The sequence below is a fragment of the Polyergus mexicanus genome, unplaced genomic scaffold (assembly GCF_030449975.1).
Source record: "Polyergus mexicanus isolate NDT 795.1 unplaced genomic scaffold, iyPolMexi1.0 SCAF_6, whole genome shotgun sequence".
In the NCBI taxonomy this organism is placed as follows: Eukaryota; Metazoa; Arthropoda; class Insecta; order Hymenoptera; family Formicidae; genus Polyergus; species Polyergus mexicanus.
In genome coordinates, this window is record NW_027223326.1 from 2,126,285 (window position 1) to 2,137,479 (window position 11,195).

At 38.0% G+C, this 11,195-nt stretch overlaps 1 protein-coding gene across 5 annotated transcripts in view; it reads left to right on the top strand.

Moving 5' to 3' along the window:
• The window catches only part of LOC138933843 (uncharacterized), a 23,776-nt gene extending 12,919 nt beyond the window's left edge, over positions 1 to 10,857 (top strand). For 3 of the 5 annotated variants that reach the window (XM_070296888.1, XM_070296891.1, XM_070296892.1), the window contains exons 2-10: positions 2,468 to 2,548; positions 3,645 to 3,830; positions 4,952 to 5,193; positions 5,476 to 5,652; positions 7,600 to 7,984; positions 8,236 to 8,392; positions 8,596 to 9,187; positions 9,423 to 10,228; positions 10,336 to 10,857. In XM_070296888.1, coding sequence (XP_070152989.1) covers positions 2,468 to 2,548; positions 3,645 to 3,830; positions 4,952 to 5,193; positions 5,476 to 5,652; positions 7,600 to 7,984; positions 8,236 to 8,392; positions 8,596 to 9,187; positions 9,423 to 10,228; positions 10,336 to 10,663 — 2,954 coding nt within the window. In that variant the 3' untranslated portion in view covers positions 10,664 to 10,857. The remainder of the gene's footprint in view (positions 1 to 2,467; positions 2,549 to 3,644; positions 3,831 to 4,951; positions 5,194 to 5,475; positions 5,653 to 7,599; positions 7,985 to 8,235; positions 8,393 to 8,595; positions 9,188 to 9,422; positions 10,229 to 10,335) is intronic. The other 2 variants (XM_070296889.1, XM_070296890.1) reach the window with 2 other exon arrangements.
• Positions 10,858 to 11,195: the final 338 nt, after the last annotated feature.

Genomic DNA, 11,195 nt, shown 5'->3' on the forward strand with positions numbered 1-11,195 from the left:
AGCTCAACGCGAGATCAACGGTAGATCGATCGTGAGAAGAGAATACGGGTGAAAGGAGCGGAGAAAACCTTCTCTCTTCCACCGCTATGCCGCGCTTCGACGTGAAAATCACCGTTCTTGAAGCGTTGAAACCACTCGCGACACGTTCTTTCACTAATAGCGGCTTCACCATAAGTATTTGAGAGCATTCGATGAGCCTCAGCCGCTGATTTCTTCATATTGAAGCAGAAAATTACAACCTCTCGCAAATGACGAGAATTTAGCTCGTAAACTGACATTTTCAATCGAGAATAACTTTATGACGCAGACACAAATCGACTAATGTTTCTATGGGGTTATGTTGACAGATGCCCAAGTTTATCGCATGACGTCTATGATGTATTTATTTCGACCACTACTTACCGCTAAAGCCATCTATAGGAAAACGGCGGAAGCAAAGTTGTACATCTAATATATAAATTATAAATAAATAATTAAGAATTCTTTTACGAATAAAAATATGTATAAATTATTAACAAAATCAGAATTCAAGAAATTTCTCGCGAACCGAGCATCAAGTAGAGAAAATCAATGATATAATCACGTTCTTCGAGTTTTACTTTAATAGGATTTTAATTCGATGTTTAATTACACAAAGATATGAAAAACAAGCAAAATTTTTAATTGCGATAAAATTAAAAAATTAAAGCTTGTTCTATCAAGTTTACGAGGAAGCTGCGATTAATGGAAAATTCGAGCCACCCTGTATAGCGATTGGCAGTAGTAAAGACACGCATTGTAACGGCACGCGACGCACTCCTGGGAATACTAGAGAAACCCTCTGCGCGTTTCGGATACCAATCCGATCTGCAATTACAGATTCGAGTCGTATCTTTGCTTTTTCTCTCTCTCTTTCTCTTTCTCCGAAGGCGGCTTTTTCTATTGTTTCGGGCTAAGCGATTACGGACACCCACCCACCCGATTACGCAACGATTTCATTGTGTTAACGTTGTCTCGTTGCGTTTGCCTCACACGGGATGTTTCCCGAGCGAGCTCATGCCTCACAATGTTCATGCTCAGGCAGATAACGATCGAGAGAATGAAATTTTTACTTGCGACACTCGATTGCTTCACGCAAATCGCGAAACCAAATCGCTCTTTTTATTCTTCTGGCTTGCCGGCATTGCATTGCAGTGAATCAGAATTGATTGACAATGTCAATGCTTTACATGATAATAAAATCCTCCTTTCTTTTATCGTACGATTGGCACCGTCAAAAAAAATAAAACAATTAAAAAAATATTAAATGATTTTATTGAAATAATTTTTTATTTATTGAAACGAGAGAAAAAAATTGGAATTTAATACAATTTAAGAAAAATTGAAATAAAAATGTATTAGGAAAAGTAATGAGCTTATTAAAAAAATATATATATATATATTTTTTTAAATAAATTGATTTATTAATTAATCCAGCTACTAAATTCTATAATATTTTATAATCTACGCACTCGTATTTTTCTATTTTCTTTTTAAATTTATTTTTTTAAAAACTTAATTCTTATCTTTAGATTCTATTAATTAAAGTCTGTGAGAAATTATTAACAATGATTTATGGCGCTTATGCATCGAGTCGATGTAAGAATATTCAAGGACATTCAGAACAAAATTAACATTTCACTCGTAGAAAATATGTAAAAATACTTTCCAGGCGATTATGCTATTATAAGGCTATTGCTATTAATATTGAATATCATAAAACATTCGGATTCGTATAAAACGTACGAGTGGCGACGATGTTTCTATCCATTGGAATATTTGCTTCATAGAGTATGTAACTTTGAATCCGAGGACATTCTCTCACGTAGGAGATAGATAATAATAGGAGACGGATAATTAGCAATTCTCGCCAGAAGACAAGCGCGAGATAGTAGACAAGACGTCTTTAATGAAGCAGAATATCTTTTTACATAATTGTTAATTGTTAGGGAAGAAGGGAGGTAACGGTACTTCGCAAAATAATACAGTAATCTGTCATATTCGCGCGGTTGATGCAACACGAGATTTTTACCCATTCGAGCAAATAGCTGCAAGTGCTTGATTGCACGTGCAACTGCAATAATTGCGTGAACATTTGAGAATCGTCGCTCGATTCTCCCACGATCGTAGAGAAAAATTACTTCATACTGTGTGACAAATACAATAATTCCATAAGCCAAATTATCACACGGACTTACTATATAATGTAGCAAAATATGTTTGCATTGTTTTTTTTCTTTTATTTTTATATTTTTTCTTTTTCATTATTATTATATCTTCTCTTATTTATTAATTTGTTACACGGTGAAAATTATAAATACCGTTAAAATTATAAATAATATCATATTTTTATAAAGTGAAAAGGTGAAATCGAGCTATCGCATATGTAAATTAAATTCTACATTATATATGAGATAATTTTTATATGTTTTTTATCTTATACTTTCAGATTCCGTGATTCCGTATGATGAGATCAGATTGACCGCAATGATATCGAGATACTTCGTGTTTGCCGCAGCTTTAGCGTACGGTGAGTTAAGTGATTCATTGCTAATGAATGCAGAATTTTATAAAAAGTATCTCTTCTCGTATCAAAATTCTTTTTGCCCAGGAATCTTCCATCAACCGCGTCGCGAACAAATATTGTCGTTAAAAAAAGATATATAACAATTCTTATCAATTTTTAATTAAGTTATTGTTAATACATACATTACGAGCATAAAATTACTTTGATCTCTTGAGAAATTATAACTTATTCTTTTGCACTATATTTTTCTCTCTGTATCTTTATATCATTTTATAATATATTTTATATCTACGATTGTATGTATAATAATTTATTTTTTATATTTATTTCTATACTCACGATTCTCGTGAAGAAATTTTATGTGTGTGTGTGTGTGTGTGCGCGCGCGCGCGCGTGTCTGTGTCTGTCTGTCTGTGTCTGTCTGTGTGTCTGTGTGTGTGCGCGCGCGCGCGTCTCTCTCCCTCCCTCCCTCCCTCCCTCCCTCCCCCTCCCTCTCTCCCTCCCCCCTCTCTCTTCCCCCTCCCTCCCCCTCCCCCCTCTGTGTGTGTGTGTGTATGTGTGCGCGCGCGCGCGCGCGTGCGTGCGTGCGCGCGTGTCTCTCTGTGTGTGTGCGTGCGCGCGCGTGTCTGTGTCTGTCTGTGTCTGTCTGTGTGTCTGTGTGTGCGCGCGCGCGCGTCTCTCTCTCTCTCTCTCTCCCTCCCTCCCTCCCTCCCTCCCCCTCCCTCTCTCCCTCCCCCTCTCTCTTCCCCCTCCCCCCCTCCCCCCTCTGTCTGTGTGTGTGTGCGCGCGCGCGCGTGCGTGCGTGCGTGCGTGCGCGCGTGTCTCTCTGTGTGTGTGCGTGCGCGCGCGTGTCTGTGTCTGTCTGTGTCTGTCTGTGTGTCTGTGTGTGTGTGCGCGCGCGCGCCTCTCTTTCTCTCCCCCTCCCCCCCTCTCTCCCTCTCTCTCCCCTCTCTTTCCCCCCTCTCACTGTGTGTGTGTGTGTGTGCGCGCGCGCGTCTCTCTCTCTCTCTCTCTCTCTCTCTCTCTCTGTGTGTGTGTGTGTGTGTGTGTGTGTGTGTGTTGGGTTTTTGTGAAAGGATTTTGTGAAATGATTATGCAGTTGCAGTGTCTGCTGCACAAGTTTACAAGAGCTATTCGTTGGACTCGTCTGCAACCGTTTCGGACTCGTTCGAACCAGCAGCTACGAATAATGATTTCACCACGCAAACGGTCTACGGATTTCTGGACTTCACCACGACACTCGGCAACACGGTGATGGTCTTCAGCCCTCAAAGCGCTCCACCAGGTAAGAATTTTTCAAGAGTTTCAAAATTTTATTTATTATTTATAGAATTTATACACATGTATGAGATGCGTGTATATGTATCACATGTAAATAATTATACCAGTTTCCTAAAATACGTTAATATTATTTTAATAATAAATAATAAAATGGTAAATTATATCTTAATTCGAAAGTTCGTCGCTGTCGTAATCGCCAATGAAATTTTATATACTGTCAAATTTCGCTTTCCTTCAAGCGCGATTAATTAGTAGGTAGATTATTATTTGCAAACATAATTTAATTCTTAACCCATAATTATACTCGATATAAAATGTTCGTCTCATTCGGCTGTCAATCATCGTTCAGTAAAGAGCTTCATTGAAGTTTTTAAGCAATGAGAATTAAATATCGCGGAAAGCTGTTACGCAAACAGAAGATTCGCTACAAACATAGTTTAATTCTACATGATTTTAGCCATGAAGTGTCATGTGAATTTGAGTATAATGCCAGGAATTACTTTCTAAGCGCAATCGACATCTTTTTGTTATGCTATGCTTATTCATGGCAAGTCTGATTATTCAATGAGACCTCGAAACACTGAAGAGTCCGTACGCTCGCAAGATGGACCTTGGCGAGGCATCGGGGTCCAATCTCTTTTGCATAACGTCATTTGCGTCTGCGTACGGATGATGCCCAATGTTCACTCGTTATGATTCTCCTGTCATCTCCTCTCCTTGACTTTTCAAACCATAATACTGAGTGCTGCTTCCTTCTTTTTCTAAATGCAAAGATATAAATTTTGAAGATGCTATAAATGAAACAATTATGACAACAATCTGTCATATCAGCCGAAAATTAATCAAAGTTTTATTCTATTGATATCAAAATTAAAATCAAATAAAATAATATTTATGTAATTGAAATTTAAATCTCACGTAACACACAATTAAAATTGTATCGAGAAAATATAAGTATTTCCACACATGTTCTTTATATTTTCATTCTAAAAAGTAAAAAATTTGGCGAAGGATGTCAAGGAGCGCTTTTTTATTCTCATTTTTCTGATCCTTCAGGTTCTTCGCGGAATCGCAATTTTTATTCTCAACAGTCGTCGAGTATGCAAATGCGCCGTTTGTTTTCAGAAGGGGACTCCGGTAAGAAGACTGCGTCTTCCAAGCCACCGATTCACACGAAACCGACGGAACTGCAGCAGCAAAAAAAGAATGTCCCCGACATTCAGCCCAGCAAGACTCACAAGATTGAAACCCAGGATGGCGAGACGAAGAAACAGATAAAGGGAACGAAAATTGTTATAAATTCCGTGGTCAAGCAGAACGTGGTGAATTCGTCCGAGAATACTGCATCGAAGACGACGAAGAGTCAGGTAAATTAGAATGAAGTTGATTCTTTAAATATTTTTAAGTCTAATTATGTGTATAAGAAATATCTTTCAAATAATTTGGATATTTTAATAAATTATTTATTATATATATTTATTATTCAATTTTTGAAAATCAAATGATTATACTAATAGAATAAATTTATTTTCTCTTCAATAATGAAATAATGTAACATGCAAAATTAGTGATTAACAAAATAAGATATATCTATATATGTAGCGTAATAAAGTTACACGAATTGAGGTATAATTTGGAAACGTGGATAGAGTGAATATTTAGGGGAATTCTTTCGGGAGCCGAATAAACAAGCAACAACAAAGACACCAATATTGTCATCCGTCGTTGCCAAGGATGAAGCTCTAGGTGTGAAAAATAATCTCGCCGAACCGGAATACGATTTTCTCTCAAAACAGCCGACGGAAGTGATCGATGAGACCTACAGGGTAAATAAAACATAATATCAAAGAAATAACTCTAATGCCACAAAAGTGAATAAAGTAAATGCCATATCATTATCTTTACGCTCTAGAAACATGTTTCATAGTGCGTAATATTTTATTATTTCCTTATTTATATTATTTTGTATTTCTTCACACATCGTATTCACTTATCGTATTTCATTACTTATATATATTTTTTTAATTGGCTCTCTCTCTCTCTCTCTCTCTCTTTCTTGGTTTTTTTGATATCTTGAAACTAGATCAACCAATATCTCGTATCTGCTTTCTCTGTAGAATAAGCGAAAAAAATTAAATCTTGTAATAATATATATATATATAATATTTCAATTAATATAATATTTCTATATAAAGGTATATAATACTTCTTTCCGGATCATCAACAATATTTTGATATTTTAAAGACAGAGTGATATTTTAAATACATTAGTCATTCTTCTATAAATTGACCAATAGACTCATCGGAGATTTTCGCTGTTTTTTTTTTATCATAAATTCATAATTTAATTTTAAAAGAGCTAAGAAATGTCAACTTTTAATGACAACAATTTAGTCATTCTTCTATAATTGAATCAATAGACTCATCAGAGATTTTCGCTGTTTTTTTACTATAAATTCATAGTTTATTTTCTAAAAGAGTTAGTTAATGTCAACTTCAAATGTTAACAAATTATGCAATAAAATGTTTAATATTCTTTCGTATATCTATAAATTATATATATAATTTTTTATTCTCTTTATAAAAATGTTAACTACGTTTCTTTTATATAATAAATGTCATATATATTTTATATTTGAATTATATACAAGATAAATTTATAAAAAGATAAACGTACTCTTTTTTTACGAATTTTATAATATATTGTATATAATTCTGTCCACAAGTTTATAGAAAACAGATTATTTGTTCGTTTCGTCAAAAATATGATATTGGCTTTATTGGAAACGATCTTGCATTCGCGAAATTCGCGTGTTTCGCAAAAGCAGGAAACTCAAATATCCAGTTTATAAAAGCGACATTGATCTTCGCCCGTGAACGAGAGCCGCGAATACGAAAATCGAGAATCTGGTTTCGATATCTTTGATTGTCGCCAAACCGGACTGCATCGTTCACTAAATATACATCGCTGCTAAAACGAGTTCAGCGAAATATGTTGATCGTTTTAATCAAACACTCGATGGAAAATGGATTATCCGGTCAGAACGGGATGAGAAAACCATTGTGATATAAAATTATTCGTAGTTTTTTCCATAAAATTGCGCAATTGCTTTATCTTATAAGCGACTTTCACAATAACTCTCGCGCAAAACCGCGAACGAAATTGTTCGGAATAATTGCGTCGGCGTAATTTTCCGCGTGTCGTAATCGATTTCCTAGCCGATCCTTTCCAGCTGCCTTTCCCCCCGTAAGTCCCTCAATGACGGCGATCGGCGTGAAAGTCCGATCCGATCGCACCGATAAATCGGTTTCACTCGCGAAGCGCGACGAACGCGCGTTCCTTTTCCAACTATAATTTTCAGCATTTATTGCGTCGAAAAAATATCGAAGATCGCGAATTTTGAATTTGATCATCTAGATTTTTATATATTTTTTTTTTGTGGCGAAAAATACTGGAAATTGTCCTTAGTCACTAAGTAAATTTTTTGATACTATTATTGTTGTTATTATATTATAATTATTTCCCACATATAATTATAATTTAAATATTTTGCTATATTTACGATACCTTTTTCCTTTCTCTGTTTCAATATATTTTCTATACTATAGTAAAATTTAAAAAAGAAATGTATCTTTTTATCAAATATATAAAAATTATTATATATTTTTCACATGAATCATATGTTTAGCTTCTGGATATAATTATTATTCCAACATGATCTTTTCACGATGATATTATGTTTCTTCGACTATCTAGTTCCTGGTTCTTACAGCTGATCAACCTGCGACCCTCGTCGAAGGCTCATCACAAGCCACGCGCCACCGCGCGAAGGGACAAGGAGAACCCGACCGGACTGGTGACTAAGCTCGGAGGCACCGTCGTGAAGGATGGTCTCACCACCGTGCACGAGACCAGCGTAATCGGCACCTACATCAATGGCAAGTACGCCCAAGTACTACAGAGCTCGTCCAGGATCCTGACGGAGCCGATCGAACCAGTGATCGAAGACATGATTCGCCCGTCCAGCACGAATCGAATCCTGAAGACCATAGGTCCGCATCACGGCAAGCTCAAACCCCAGCTGGAGCCCACTCCGACCTATCAGCAGCAGGAGGAGTCCTCGCTGCCCTTAGAGGCTCTCTTTAACGCACCCTCTGGTGAGCACTTCAGCTGTGATAAATTAGTGAATTTAAAAAAATTTATTTATATTGAAAAATATATGAAAAATATTACCAAAAGCTTTAGTTGTCTTAATAATTTATGATCCATAAAAGCTTTTTCGTGTGTATGACTTTTTTCTTTTCAATAATATCTGTGATAAAATTTTCTGATATTTCTGGAGAAATTATATATTCTCTGATATAGTACTGAAAACGTTGATTTGAGAAACTTGATGATTTACGAATAGGCACTCCAGTACGAACAACGCGAAGGCATTCGACCTCCAACAATCAGCCCAGGCTCAAATTTCGAAACAAGATTGCCGATGACTATGAGAATAACGAACCCCAACAACAAACGAAGACCGGGAAAAATCGCGCGACGACAACACGTCCAAATTACAAGTGAGTGTCCCTGATAAGAGAGTAGCAATCAGAAGAAAAAAATTTATTAATTTGTGACTTATCTTTTGCTATATCTTACGAAACAACCGTAATCGAAACGACTATCATTATTATCACGTAAAATATAAAGTGCGATAGATCTTCGCGCGATGCAATTCCTGGTTCAAATTTCACTAAAAAAGAAACTCTACACTTCTCTTCAGGAATCGTCCTGTAACCATCACCACCAGCACCACAGAAGCGCCGATCAATCGCCGGCGCAGCGGTTTTCGTCCGAGCGGTCAATCCATCAGCTCACTCTCGAAGCAATCAACCAAATCGAAGAGCAGCGATCAGCAGCCATCACCAACGGCCAGTCTTCCAGTGCCCAAGGTGAAGCTACCGAGGACGCAAGGTCGTTGGTCGTACAAGACTACGCCGAAGCCGAGGATCATGATCCGCAAGCAAGTAGACGAGGAGGATCCGCGATCCTTGACGACCGAGGTGAGCACGATGGAATCGTCTTTCGTGGTAATCTCGGACGAGCAGAGCAAGACGACGGCGACGACCAGCAGCGCGGCCTCGACCTCATCCGGCGGCGTCATCCAGAGGAAGGAGTTATCCTTCGCAGAGGATGAGTTGGATCCCAGTGAGAGCGAGGATGTGGCCAGCGTCAGTGTGCAGCAAGAACAACAGCAAAACATTGCGGAGCAGATCCTTCCAGTGGAAACGCTCAACGTAGAAATCTCCACTGCGGCGGATCTCGACAACGTATATTTCGAGATCGCCACTATCAAATCGCCATACTCCTTCCAGGTGCGTTCTCTCGAATTTACTATAATATTTATTTATTTGAGCAAAAAATTTGATAAAATATTATTTTTATAAATAAAGATGTTGGATACATACCGAACATTAAAGAACAGTTATTGTATGTAACAATAGAATTATTCGTTTTTTACTTGTTAAATTTTCTGCTTGGCGTTAGAATACATGAGCAAAGCAGCCGTGTTTTCTTATTGCCGCAATAATCAAAATATTGTCCCTGCAGGTGGGAACAGCCCGGAACACCCGCTACATTACAGTGACTTCCACGATCAAGAAGACCTTTGCAACGGCCGAGCCGACTAGCTCCATTACACCCACCGAACCGCTCACGGAGAATATCCTGGCGAATACGGCAGCCGCCTACGAGTCGACTCTGCCGCTCGATTCGTCCGTTGCGACGCTACCAGCAATCTCCCTGGATGCCAGCCAGGTAACGCCGCCGTTAGAAACGTTAACAGAGACGTTCTCGACGACGCAGACGTTGCTGAAGACACACATGTTACCAGTGATTTATGGCGGCAATAGCACCACCCGTTTAACCCTGGTACAAACGTACAACATCGCCCGAGTGGTGACGGCGACAAAGACGCTTCCGCCGATGGAAATCTATCAGTTCATTCCAAGCAAAACACTGAACGAGTTCAATTCGAAGCTCGACGAGGCCGGTAGCGAACTGCATCTCGAGCTTGACTTCAGCGACGACGATCGTGATGACGAGGAGGTACTCAAGAGGGTGGTAGCACCTAGCAACGATCCCGATTCTGATTTGAATATCTTCAAGTCCGCATTACCGTCCAAGGTCAAAAGCGACGTTCTAACCAGCAGCAGTGCCGAATCTCAGCTGACTCCGGAACAGGTGCAACAATTGGCTCTGCTAAAATATTTCGGTCAACCGCAACCCCAAGTCATCACCACATCTAGGCCAGTGGTCGTTTTAGAAACGATGTACGAATCGCACGTGATTCCCGTAGTGAACGCAGGAAATACCATTTACTCAACGTTGTCCAGGCCAGTTGCCACTGTACCTAGGTTGGTATAATATATATTTTTAATAAATTATATGTGTTAAATATACATATAACATATTGTATCATCTTAAATATATATTATATTTTGCGCGTTTTTGCTTTCTTCAGGACCTCCTACGAATATGGCACATCCACTCTGAGTCCAGTGCTGCAGCCGCAGGTGCCGCAAGTACCGCTGTTCCCGCAGCAGCCACAATTCACGGTGACGAGCGCGCCCCTGATCACTCAGACCCTTGCCACCGTGTCCGATTCACGGGTATTAAAGCTCACCTTTGGCGCTAAAACCGCTTATACCACTCTCTTCTCCACGAGGGTCGTACCCACGGAGCTCACTACCTACGTCACCAATACGGTGCCAGTACAGCCGACGGTACCGGCATATCCCGGTTATTACCCAGCGCCAGTGCCCTATCCGCCTTTCCCCTTTCTCGGTTAGATTTTAATCTAATCGTCGAACTTCTCTTTTGCGGTTCAATTACTATCACCGAGTAGATTTGTTCCTTCGGACTAAATTTAAATTTTGATAATCCTCTTTGTAGGAGTACTAGATCTTATGATAAACGCTATGAACAATGCGATTATAAACACAAACAGTACGCATTTTATATGTTTAATGTTTTCTGTAATGAATTTGAGAAATTTTTTGATATTAATATGTTATTTTATTTCTCGCAAATTTATATGTGCATTGGTTGCCATATATATATATATATATATATATATATATATATATATATATATATATATATATATATATACACTTATTGTTGTAAGTTAATATTGAAATAGTAATTAATATTGAATAAATTTAAATTAAAGATCAGTTTTTGAGCTAAACGTCATATATTTGTAGATAAGAAAATGCTAATTAAAATATTATTTTCTTTAAGAAATTTTAAAGTACTTATTTGTGTTAAATTAAAGAATAACATCAATAATAATGCTGCAATTTCATAATATTTTTTTCA